General features: G+C 48.2%; 2 protein-coding genes across 8 annotated transcripts in view; one reads left to right on the forward strand and one right to left on the reverse strand.

Annotated features, from left to right (window-relative positions):
- The window catches only part of PCCA (propionyl-CoA carboxylase subunit alpha), a 385,988-nt gene that overhangs the window by 20,378 nt on the left and 352,450 nt on the right, over nt 1-13,160 (reverse strand). For 3 of the 7 annotated variants that reach the window (XM_049701174.1, XM_049701175.1, XM_033435092.2), the window contains one exon: nt 10,539-11,110. In XM_049701174.1, the coding sequence (XP_049557131.1) occupies nt 11,042-11,110 (69 nt within the window). In that variant the 3' untranslated portion in view covers nt 10,539-11,041. Of the gene's footprint in view, nt 1-4,138; nt 10,043-10,255; nt 11,111-13,160 lie in introns of those variants that run through there. The other 4 variants (XM_049701173.1, XM_049701172.1, XM_033435088.2 and 1 more) reach the window with 4 other exon arrangements.
- On the forward strand, nt 8,424-9,531 carry GGACT (gamma-glutamylamine cyclotransferase). The gene has a single exon (XM_033435095.2). It carries the CDS (start codon nt 8,424-8,426, stop codon nt 8,853-8,855), a length of 432 nt encoding a protein of 143 aa, XP_033290986.1. The 3' UTR covers nt 8,856-9,531.

The following is a 13,160-nucleotide window of genomic DNA, read 5'->3' on the forward strand; positions in this document are numbered from 1 at the left end:
GGTGGAAGACAGACTGTAATGTATGAGCCTCAGAAGGTAGCATTCCCTTCTGCAGCGGCAGTGCTGCCCTCTCGTAGCCTGGCCCAGAGGTGTGTGTCAGGAGGGGCCCAGTGTGTTTGTTTCTGGCCTGAGTGAATCACAGGCATATTTTGAGTTAGCCCTGGCTGTGGTCTGAGCTGATCTGGCCAATGAAATAGTCTTTTCACATATTCTGATGGCTGTGACCTTCACAGCAGCCCTTGGAAATCAGCTGAACACGACGTACAAGGAACAGGAGTATAGGGCGATAAGGAACGCGAAAAAGAAAAACTAAACCCAAAGCTAGCAGAGGAAGGAAATAATACAGATGAGAACAGAGGTGAATAGAGAAAAATCAATGAAACCAAGAGTTGATTTTCTTAAAAGAGCAACAAACTTTTTAACTAGATTAACTAAGAAAAAAGAGAAGATGCAAATAACTAAAAAATGAAAGAACGTTAAAACCCATTTTACAAAAATATAAAGGATTGTAAGAGAATACTGTGAACAATTGTATGGCAACAAATTGGTAACCTAAGTGAAATGGATAAATTCCTAGAAACACATACCTTACTAAGACTGAATCATGATGAAATCGAAAATCTGAACAGACCTATAACTAGTAAGAAGATTGACTCAGTAATCAAAAGTCTCTCCACAATGAAAATTCCAGAACCAGCTGGCTTCACTGGTGAAGTCTACCAAACATGTAAAGAGAATCAGCATGAGTTCTCCTCAAACTCTTCCCAAAAATTTAAAAGGAGGGAAACACTTCCAAACTCATTCAATGAGGCCAGCACAACTCTGATAACCGAAGGCAGAAGAAGACACTATAAGAAAAGTACAGACTAATATCTCTGACAAAGATTGATGCAAAAATTCTAAACAAAATACTAGCAAAGAGAATTCAATAACACAAAAGGATTATATACCATGACCAAGGGGGATTTATTGGAATGCAAGGATGGTTCAACATATGAAAATCAGTCAATACAGTACACTACTACCTTTTTTTTTTTTTTGCAGTACGCGGGCCTCTCACTGCTGTGGCCTCCTGCTGTGGAGCACAGGCTCCAGACGCATAGGCTCAGCAGCCATGGCTCACGGGCCCAGCCACTCCGCAGCATGTGGGATCCTCCCGGACCGGGGCATGAACCTGTGTCCCCTGCGTCGGCGGGCGGACTCTCAACCACTGCGCCACCAGGGAAGCCCTATAGTACACTACTGTAACAGAATGAAGGAAAAAAAAACTATCATCTCAATTGGTACAGAAAATCATTTGACAAGATTCAACACCACTTCATGGTAAAACACTTAAACTAGGAATAGAAGGAAATTACCTCAGCCTAATAAAGGCTGTATATGACAAGCCCATAGCTAACATCACACTTAATGGTGAAAAAGCTTTATAGATAGGGATGTTTGCTTTTACCACTTTTATTCAATATAGTGATAAAAGTTATACGTGGACAATCAGGCAAGAAAAAGTAATAAAAGACATCCAAATTGGAAAGGAAGAAGAAGGATTCTGTCTGTCCACATGATCTTATGTAGAAAATCCTAACATTTCTACAAGAAAACTATTAAAACTAGTAAATGAATTCAGCAAAGTTGCAGGGTACAAAATCAGTGTACAAAAGTCAGTTGCATTTCAATACATTAATGATGAACAATCCAAAAAAAGTTTTTTAAACAATTCCACTTACAATAACATCAAAAAGAATAAAATACTTAGGAAACTTAACCAAGGAGATGAAAGACTTGTACACTGAAAACTACAAAACATTGTTGAAAGAAATTAAATAGAAAGACCTCTTCATGGATTGGAAGACTTAATATTGTTAAGATGTCAGTACCACCTAAACAGATTTAATGCTATTCTTGTCAAAATTCCCAATAGTGTTTCTTTCAGGAAAAAAACCCCCCAAAAAAAACCCATCCTGAAATTCATACGGAATTTCAAGGGACCCCAAGTGAGCAGAGCAATCTTGAGGAAAAAACAAAAAAACAATAAAGTTGGAGGTCTCATATGTCCTGATTTCAAAACATACTGCAAAGCTACAGCAATCAAAACAGCATGATACTGACATTAAGACAGATATGTAGATCAATTGAACACAATAGAGAATGCAGAAATAACCCAGAAATAAATCCTTAGATATATGGTCAAATGATTTTTGACAAAGGTGGAAAGACCAACAGGGAACAGATGGTCTTTTCAACAATTGGAAAACTAGATATTTATATGCAAAAGCATGAAGTTGGGTCCTTACTTTACACTGTATACAAAGATTAACTCAACATGGATGAAAGTGCTCAACGTAAGAGCTAAACTATAAAACTCTTAGGAGAAGACACAGGGCAAAAGCTTCATGACACTGGGCTTGGCAAGGGTTTCTTGGATATGACACCAGAATGACAGGCAATAAAAGCAAGAATTGGGTGACATCAAAATTTAAAACTTCTGTGCAGCAAAAAACACAATCAACAGAGTAAAAAGGTGACCTCAACCTATGAAATGGGAGAAAATATTTGCAAATCATATATCTAATAAGAGGTTAATATCCAGAAGATACAGAGAACTCCAGTAACTCAACAAAGAAAAAAAGTCTGATTAAAAAACAGGCACCAGGGCTTCCCTGGTGGTACAGTGGTTAAGAATCCTCCTCCCAATGCAGGGGACATGGGTTCTAGCCCTGGTCAGGGAACTAGATCCCACATGCATGCCACAACTAAGAGTTTGCATGCCACAGCTAAGGAGCCAGTGAGCTGCAACTGAAGGAGCCGGCGAGCCACAACTAAGGAGCCCTGCCTGCTGCAACTAAGACCCAGCGCAACCAAAATAAATAAAACAAAACAACAACAAAAGAAAAAACAGGCAAAGGACTTGAAGAGACATTTCTCCAAAGAAGATATGCAATGGCCAACATGAAAAGATGTTCAACATCACTAATCATTACAGAAATGCAAATTAAGACTCACGATGAAACAAAATGAAAAGACAGCCCACAGCATGGGAGAAAATATTTGCAAACGAAGTGACCAACAAGGGAATTAATCTCCAAAATATACAACAGCTCGGGCTTCCCTGGTGGCGCAGTGGTTGAGGGTCCGCCTGCCGATGCAGGGGACACGGGTTCGTGCCCCGGTCCGGGAGGATCCCACATGCCGTGGAGCGGCTGTGCCCGTGGGCCATGGCCGCTGGGCCTGTGCGTCTGGAGCCTGTTGCTCCGCAGCAGGAGAGGCCACGGCGGTGAGAGGCCCGCGTACCGCAAAAAAAACAAAACAACAACAACAAAATACAACAGCTCATGCAGCTCAATATCAAAAAAACAAACAACCCGATCAAAAAATGGGCAGAAGACCTAAATAGACACTCAAAAGGAGACGTACACGTGGCCAAAAAGCACATGAAACGATGCTCAACGTCGGTAATCACAGAAATGCAAATCAAAACTATTATGAGGTATCACCTCACACAGGTCAGAATGGCCATCATCAAAAAGTCTGCAAATAATAAATGCTGGAGAGGGTGTGGAGAAAAGGGAACCCCCCCTTACACTGCTGGCAGGAATGTAAATTGGTAGAACCACTATGGAGAACAGTATGGAGGTTCCTTAAAAGCTAAAAATAGAACTACTATATGATCCAGCAATCCCACTCCTGGGCATATATCCAAAGAAAACCATAATTCGAAAAGATACATGCACCCCAGTGTTCACTGCAGCACTATTTACAATAGCCAAGACATGAAAGCAACCTAAATGTCCATCGACAGATGAATGGATAAAAAAGATGTAGTATGTATATACAATGGAATATTACTCAGCCATAGAAAAGAACGAAATAATGCCATTTGCAGCAACATGGATGGACCAAGAGATGATCATACTAAGTGAAGTAAATCAGAAAGAGAAAGACATATATAATATCACTCATGTGGACTCTCATTTAAAAAAATGATACAAATGAACTTATTTACAAAACAGAAAAACACTCACAGATTTCAAAAACATTATGGTTACCAAAGGGGAAACGGGGGGGGGGGGGATAAATTAGGAGTTTGGGATTAACATACACACACTACTATATATAAACTAGATAACCAACAAGGACCTACTGTATAGCACAGGGAACTCCTCAATATTCTGTAATAACCAATATGGGTAAAGAATCTGAAAAAGAATGAATATATGAATATGTATAACTGAATCACTTTGCTGTACACCTGAAACTAACACAACATTGTAAATCAACTATACGCCAATAAAAAAATTTAAAAAAACCCACAGTGAAATACCACCCCACACCCTTTAGGATGGCCACTATAAAAAAAGAGAGAGAGAGAAGGGAGGAAGGGAGGAAATAAGTACCAGTGGGGATGTGGAGAAATTGGAACCCTTGTGCACTGTAGGTGGGAGTGTAAACTGGCCGTCACCAGCCTCTCTGGTCCCCAGAGTTGCTACATTACTGGCTTTCTCTTGGCGACACACTCCCGTCTCCGGTACCCTAGTGAACTCTTCTCACCACCCGTCTAAGCAAGCAGCTCCTGAGGCACTGCTGCTTCCTGTCCCACGTCGAGCCTCCAGAAGGACACAGTGGCCGAGCCGGGGCCCCGTGAGGGAAGGCCCGGTGGTGCAGTGGTGCGAGGAACAGGCTCCTTTATCCCCGCTCTGTCCCTAAAGGCCACTCCCCGTGACCCATGAAGACAACAGATGGGAGAGGGCAACGAGATTCTGGAAGATAGATAGAGAGATGAGTGCTGGCTGACTCAGCAGCCTCGAGACACCGGAAACCTAAATCCCTGCTGGGGAGCCCGCCAGCAGCGCCCCGGACGCCAGGGAAGCTCCCACTGCTGCCCTGTAGTCGTGTGAGGGCGGGGTGAGGGGTGGAAAAGGAGGAGGGGGCCGTTTGAGCGGGAAGCAGAGACCCCGACCGTCCCTCTGCCCAGCAGGGCAAGGGTGGGTTACTGTCAGGAGAAGCTTAGCGGGAAGTCTGGTGTCGGGAGGACCAGGCCCAGCCAAGGGTGCAGGCGAGGGGCACCCTAAAGACAGACGGGGAGGGAGAGGAGTCCACATTCCTGTGGATTCCATTATCCAGCCCTCACGCCAGGCCGGCCAGTCGACAGGCTCCCCCTCACACACAGCTTCCTGCATGGTGTCCCACTTTCCACGTGAAAGGCCAGCCAAGGATACTGAGATGCTTGAAGAAAACCTCTTAAAGAAACATAAAACAAGGAGAAGACAGGAATTTAGGAGAAGTAGAGGCAATACTGGGAAAGATAAACTTAAAACCCCTCCAAATTCATGATGAGGAGAGATGGGATTATGCTGAGAAAGAACTGGATGCTGACGAAATGAGGGAACAGGAAAAAGATCTTGGAAATAAATATGGTGGCAAAAATATTTTTCAAAATAATAGAAGTGCTGGAAGATAATAGACTACAAAAAGAAAAGTGGGAGATTAATCCAGGATATGCAACATCTGAGTTCTGGAGACCCAGAAAGAGAACAGGAAGGAAGGAGAGGGAAGAAAATTCCTAGGACCCAAGATAATGAGTCTTCAGATGGAAGTTTCTGGCACAATGAATGAAAAAATCCCACATGGAGACTCCTTATTATAGAACCTCACAATCCAAGGGCGAAAAGAAGCCCCTAGGAGCCTCCAGAGAAGAACCTGAGTCCCGTACAAGTGGTTGTGGGTCCCAATGGCCCTGGATGTCTCAGCATGAACGGGAGCATCAGAAGACAAGGAAGAAACGACTTCAAAATTCTGGAAGAAAGCAGTGAGAAATCTCACCTAGTTACACTGTTAAGTGAGGTTGGGAAAGAACAAGCTTCAGTAAAATGAGGGAGTCAACCAAGAAGGGGCCGTGGGACGCAGGGACAGGGCTCTGGGAGAAGCGTGGGATGCACTGCAGACCAGGCTGGAGCAGGGAGGCCGCCGGGAGCCACAGCTCCCGGGAGGAATGGAAGCCGCGGGGGGTCAGGGCCGAAAGGGTTCCTCAGGTGCCTTCAGAAAACATGAGGCCGGAGGCTGTCAGAGGAACTGGAGCAAAGCGCAAAAAAGGAAAAAAGGCCGAAGTAATTTTCAATTCCAAAAAAAACAAGAAGTCCAAGAAAGGAAATTAATCATAGTACACTATGTGCCTTATCTGAGAACAGTGTCTACATAGTCTTAATGCTGAACTGAATATGGATTTGACCAAAAATTGTGATGTGAGCCTATTGGAGGAATGTGGGGCGAGAGGCAGGCGCCAGGCTCTATAGCAGGAACGTCTGACGCAGCCTTACCGAGTGGGCGGGACCGGCCCCGGGTGTCAACTCCTGCACCACCACAGCAGTCCTCCAGGCAGGTGGCTGTCTGCCTCCTCTGACAGTCCAGGAAGCCGGGGCACTGAGAGGTTAAGTTGTTTGCCTAAAGTCACACAGCTAATAAGTGGCAGAGCCAGGATTTCAACCCAGGGAAGTTGGTTCTAAAGTCTGTGCTTTAAACCACTGTGCTCACCTGCTTTGGGTAGGAAGGCAGACAATTTAAAACATCGGGAAGCAGCGGTATAACCAACAACGTGGAGACAAATACCAAATGCAACAACAGTTCAGGGGCTTAAACAGGTCTCTTCAAGGGAGTGGGAATGGGTAGGGATTTTAGTTTCCTTGTGAAGTTATTTGACTTTATCTTATGGACACGTGTTGCTTTAAAATCTAATCAAAGGGCGGGGACACGAGAGCACCAGCGATCAGGAGTGACGAGCAATGTGATACCTCCAGTGTCAACTGGTCTGGCCCCGGCCCAGCTGTGTGGCCTCAGTCCTCACCAACCCGAGACTCGGCCTTGAGGGACTGGGCCGTTTCGCTGAGCTCTCAACTCTTCACGTTCTGGTAGCGAACAAGGCAAGCAGTGGTTTAGAGAACATGCGCCACGAAGAGAGCCAACCAGGGTGACGGAGGGCTGTGGTGGGTGCCGCTCAGGGAGGGTGTCACCTGGAAAGGGAGGCAAGGGCTCACGGCCACAGGCCCCAACAGGCTGAGCCCTGGAGAGTGTGCGGCCAGGCCCCTGGGGGCTGCACGGGGACAGGCCGGAGGGACCAGGCAGCGGGCCCACCAGGGTTCTGGGGGACGGTCCCGGCGAGGGTGGGAGCCGTGCATCCCACTTTGACCTGGAGTTGTTACTGCCAGAACATGCTGGAAGGCGGATGCAAGTGTGGGAGAGGGAAGGCGGGGCTGGCTGGGCTCCCGCCCGCCCTAGGCCCCCCGCTCCATCTCTCCATCCTCCCAGGCACGCCCTCCCGCAGCAGCAGTGGGCCTGCCGCCTCCTCGGCCCCTGCACCTCCGAGTCCAGGCTCTCCTCATTCACAGCTTGACTTGCATACCTGGGCAGCCGCCGCTTAAGCCTCACCACTCCGATCTGCCCTTCCTCTGCTGTCAGTCACTACAACGAGAGCTCCCATCCCGTCTCTGTCCTGCTGAAGGCTGGCGGCTGAGACCGAGGCGGCAGAGAGGAAGGGTCGGCCCGAGTGGGCAGCTGTGATGGCCTGTGGGCACCACCCATCCTCCCTGGACGCCCTGAGGAGGTGGGGCGAGGCCCAGACCCCCAGACCAGCCCGTGTTTGCTGGGAAGAAAGTCGAGTCCTGTGAGTTAAGTGTGACTTCTCCAAGGGCCACTTGGCCATGTGACTGGCGGCAGAGCCCGCTTGGCACACCGGGGCCATGTCCCTCGGTGTCTGAAGGGCTGGGGGCAAGCGGGGCAGCTAGATGCCAGGCTTGGAAGAGGGGCCCATACATTTAACTTTTCGTTTCCATTTTTGTTTGAGTCACTTTTACACAAATCACTTTGGTCGGTTATGTAATAATCTGTGGCCCAGACCCGGGAAGGGGGGTAAATATTTACCTTCTCTCTCACTGGAGACAGGTCGGTCGCTGGGCTGAGTCACAGGGAGGCAGTGTCACCCTCTAGGACCTTGAAGAAGGAAGGAACACAGAAAGGTGCAGCTAACGTTTTGCTGCGTCTTGCCAGGGCCAGAATGTAAATTTAGTGCTGAAACCGGAATTCTCTTTGGTAGCCGATGACAGGTGATTATTCATGTATATAAATATACACGTGTGTGTGTGTGTATATATATATATATATGTTTCTATTTGCTTATCGTTATTTTTACTTTTCTGTAATATTTACTGTTTAAAGTCCTCTTAAAGAGACTGAAAACTAACTGCTCTACAAAACCGCACTTCTACAGGGCTTGCCGCCACGACGGGCTGCCTCATCTGACACGAGTCGCTCTTCCTGGAACCCTGCCTGGGAAGGGTGTCGTCTGGTCGGGAGTGGAGGCCCGGGGCGAGGCCACCCGTTTCCCCGCCGCGTGGGACCTGTGCGTCCGTCCTCGCTCGCTCGCAGCTCCCGGCTGCATGGCTCACGTGTTCGTGTACGGGACCCTGAAGACGGGCCAGCCCAACCACCGGGTCCTGCTGGAGAGCGCCCACGGTCGCGCGGCCTTCCGGGGCTGGGGTCGCACGGTCGAGCCGTACCCGCTGGTGATCGCGGGGCAGCGCAACATCCCGTGGCTGCTGAACCTGCCGGGCCAGGGGCGCCGAGTGGCTGGGGAGGTCTACGCCGTGGACGAGCAGATGCTGCGCTTTCTGGACGAGTTCGAAGGCTGCCCGGACATGTACCAGCGCACCCGGGTGACAGTCGCTGTTGAGGGGGCGGGCGGGACCCTACAGTGCTTCGTGTACAGCACGGCCACCTACCCGCCCGAGTGGGTCCACCTCCCGTACCACGACGATTACGACTCACAGGGGGAGCATGGGCTTCGCTATAGTCCGCGGGAAAGCAGATGAGAAGTGCGAGGGGAACGGCCGCCCGAGGACCGAGAGCCTGGTGGTTGGAAGATGGCCTCACTGGTCCGCACTCACTGAATGCAAAAGCCCGAGAACACCCTTTGAAACGAACATTTATAAATCTCTATGGGGGGTGGGGGGGTGGGGCAGCCGATTTCCCAAATAATTTTGACATGACTAATAACAAGATTGTTTCCTGAAATCTGTCTTGCTGATGCTGCTTTATTGCTTGCTGCTTAAAGAGCATCATGGGCTTGAACGTACTGGATGAGAAAAACTCAGGATTTTAATTCCCCTAAATGACATTTTGAAAACTCATGTTATGCTTTTATTATGTTGGTGTTTTTTGTTTTTTCCTTTGCTTTGCTTTAGTTTGAAGATAACATTTAAAATGAATATAAAGACTTTGTGTGGCAGCTAGATTTTTAACAGCCCTGCTCTATCAGTTCTGTCTGACCTGTAGCACTGAGAAATTTTTTTAAAGTTGATTTTAGACGTCTCAATGTAATAAAAGAACCTCAAGAAAAACACGCTGTATTTTAGAGTACTTCTGAATATATATAACATCATTCTTCATAATTTTCAGATCAGGCTTATTTATTACAGAGATTATTAAAGATCATTTAAGGTTAAACTAGATGTTTTGGGAAATCAAATATTAAAAGCATTGGTGCTATTGTTGGCCCTCTTTTTAAGTCTCCTTATTTGGTAGAAGGTTCTTTTCATTCTCATCTAGCAAAATAGCAAGCGCCCACTTGCTGGCAGAGCAGCTGAACAGCCCAGTTTCAGACGGAAGCTCACGGGAGCGCAGGGCAAGGCGCGGTCCCTGCCCCCACAAGTGAGCAGCGTTTGGGGGCGGGCCTTTTGGAGAAGAACCAACACATTAGTAATTTGTTTTTCAGGCCTGACAGAAAGCTTCGCTTCCAAATACAAACAGCACCTAAAATAATTTTAGCAAGGCACGAAGTACCAATTACTACCCACCTCCATCTGATAATCTGTCAGGGTTAGAGTCAAATCAGCGTAGGACTCTGCCTCTACTTCCTTACCAGCAAAGTACGAAATGTATTCTGCGAATTTCAGAGCCAGGTGAAAACGCAGCGGCTGGTTCCGAGTTAAGCTCGTTCTCCACTGGGAGAGCTCACTCGCTCTTCAACTTAACGGTAGACTGTGATCTGTAACTGCATCTGCCACAAAAGCATGACCGTGATTTTTAGCCCTTTTTTCTTAATTGGAAACTTGCTTCACAAAAACACAGAAAGGCGAGTATGGGTGTCAGCTGATGAGTTGTGGCAGCCCCGCCCACCACCACTGGGCCAGGGGAGCCCCGAGTGGTACCCGCACCGGTGCCCTGGGACGGGGAAGGGGGTCGCCCCTGGGGACTCGGGGTCCACACTCACCGTTAGAGCCACACAGGAGGGATTTCCAGGACCATCATCTGCGCTGTCTGGGCTTCGGGAGGTTATGAACGACCAGAAGCAGGAGTTAGGTCCTCAAGCAGGATGAAGCAGGTAATCAGGTTACAAAGTGGCAAATGCTAACAACGAAACTGAGGGCCAAGAACTGGGATTTATATAAATTTTTAAAAAGGATCCTGATGAAACACTAGTATTTAAAGTCTACTGGCACAGCCCATAGCCTCTTATGTATATTGTCTTCATTCAAAAAAAGGGCAAACTAATATTTAGACAAATGTTCAGTTTTATTGATTTAATTTTGACACTAGGAAATCTCACAGCAGAAGTACAAATCTTTTTTTTTTGTTTTTTTTTGCGGTATGCGGGCCTCTCACTGTTGTGGCCTCTCCCGCTGCGAAGCACAGGCTCCGGACGCGCAGGCTCAGTGGCCATGGCTCACGGGCCCAGACGCTCCGCGGCATGTGGGACCTTCCCAGACTGGGGCACGAACCTGCGTCCCCTGCATCGGCAGGCAGACTCTCAACCACTGCGCTGCCAGGGAAGCCCAGAAGTACAAATCTTATGTACAAGTATTTATATATCAATAAAAATTTCCATTGGTGATTTTTTGGCAGAATGTTGGTCTTGACTATATGTGGAATAAATATGACCATGTAAAATCTGCTACACAGGGGTGTTCCTGCAAAACGCTTGAATAAATTGAGTGTGAAATAACAATAATACGAATGGCTAATTAAATCGGGTGATGACTGAAAGGCTATAAATACTTCATTCCAGTTCCACTAGCAGATCTCCTTCTCCAACTGTGTCTCCAGCTTTACAATGCACCGATTTCACCTTGAATTAAAAAAAAAAGGGGGGAGGAGGGTAAGAATTATTAACTAGACCAGGAGGAAGCAATCTCGTCATCCATTTCTGGACATGAAGGGAGAGCCTGGCGGGCTTTGGAGCAGACAGAACATTCGGACGTAGGGCGTCCATCATAGGGGACCTCGAGCACAGGGACGTCCTCGCTGCCGCCGTGGGCTGTGAGTCGCCACCTTCCCCTCCTTATCTTTGTCGGTCCTAAAAGCTGCTGGTCGCAGGGCATCTGTGCTGTCCTTTGCACAGGGTGCCCTCGGGGGTCTCAGCTGGCAGTGATTATGCTGGATGAGTCTCCACACCCGGGAGAGTTAATGGTGTACTTAGTGTTAAACAGACAAACCCATTCGCAATTATACAGGAGTCAAAACAGGTACTAATTAACAGGAGAAATTCCCTAGCCTGACCAGAAGCCTCCTTCTGAAGGGAAATGAAATTCCTCAGAGAACGAGCGCTGCTCTTGGCGGCGCGACGTGGGGCAGGCACTGGGCTCCCGTGACGCTGCCTCCGTGCCCTTTCACTCCACTGATTTCTCCCGATTTTAGTCAACTTTTGCTTTCCCAAATTTGTGTTCACTTTTAAAACTAGAGACAGTCATTTGACTTGGAAGTTCTTGCTGGGGCATGAAGATGAATGATGATGGGTTGGAAGTTAACTGGACGTCTGGGCAAGTGGCAAACAGGAAAAGTGGAGAGACGTGGGGTTGGGTGCCCTGGCCTGTGTCCCCGCGTCTCTGCCATGAGCCAGCAGCAGCGAGAAGGGCCTTCTCCCCTCGAGTTCCAGCCCGGGGTCTCTCGGGACCAAGAGAAGCTGTGCAGTGACACTTGAAAGGCCTTGTTCCACAGGAGCTATTTGCACTGAAGTGGCCGCTTTTTATGATCTGAAGCCGCCGGTGTTTTTACAGGATGTATTTGTCATGATGCTGCGATTCCAGAGTGGAGGACCTGCTTCCACTGTGAACAGGCCCCCGGGAGGAGAACTGGCCTCTCAAAGCAAAAACTGCCAGCCCCAGGCTCAGGGGCCCGGTCCTCCCTGCCCTGTGGGGCAGGGCCAACGTGCAAGTTCACCCAGAGCCCATCACCACCCTGACAGCACCAGGGCGTCCCCAGGAGACCCAGGCCCCGAGGACATAGACCACGCAGACGGGGAGGGAGCTAAGGCCATGTTCACTTTGGCGTCAGTGCCTCAGTCCAGCACACGGGCCGCTGGTGCATCTGACGTATATTCTGGGCCCCCAAACGAGGCCAAGTGCTCGTCACAGAGGGGAAAGCTCATGACAGTAATGCAGCGTAAATGCTGACTAACCCCAAGGGACAAACAGAACAATTTTTACAGGAGCAGAAACCAACACTTTGTTCATTTCTTAAAGGGTCATCAGGTATGAAAAGCAGGATTCCCCCGAAGCTGCAGAGCATGCCAATCTCCTCTCCCAAACCCCGAGGAGACTGGGTGCAGCCGTCTGATGCCCCTCCATCCTGGTCACACGCTGGGCCTCTGCCCTCCTGGCTGGGGCTGGACTGGGGCGTCCCCCTCGGCCTGTTCTCTGAACATCGGTTTCATTTCCTTTGGGGCAGGCAACTGGAGGCTGTGTCTCTCTGATGCAGACTTCACTGGCAGCTGACAGTACCTTCTGCCAGGACACCCACTGTCCCCAAGGCTCAATCGCGCCTTCCAGGCATGGCCACAGTGCAGGACACAGCCAACCTACACTGCTGTCCCCACCCCACCTGACCTGCCCTGTCTCTCCTCGCTCCACTGTGTGGTACTTTCAAACCAAACCATCCTTCAGAAAAGGATCGTTCTGCTACAAGTGGTGCCTTTCTAGTCGCAGGAAGAATTATGAAGTTATTGCTTAAAAAGACTTTTCTATTTTCTTCAATGAGAAAATTCATTTAAGAAGTTTTACTCTTAACAGATGTCAGTACTAATACATCTTTTTTTCCTCCCTAAATCGTTAGGTCCCACGCGTGGATGTGGGTCTTTCAGCTTTTTTTTTTTTTTTTAATTTATTACCCAGGGATTCCCT

Source organism: Orcinus orca, chromosome 18 (assembly GCF_937001465.1).
Source record: "Orcinus orca chromosome 18, mOrcOrc1.1, whole genome shotgun sequence".
Lineage (NCBI taxonomy): Eukaryota > Metazoa > Chordata > Mammalia > Artiodactyla > Delphinidae > Orcinus > Orcinus orca.

Excerpts from the sequence above, each read along its gene's own strand:
- GGACT (XM_033435095.2), top strand. The coding sequence starts at position 8,424 with ATGGCTCACGTGTTCGTGTACGGGACCCTGAAGACGGGCCAGCCCAAC.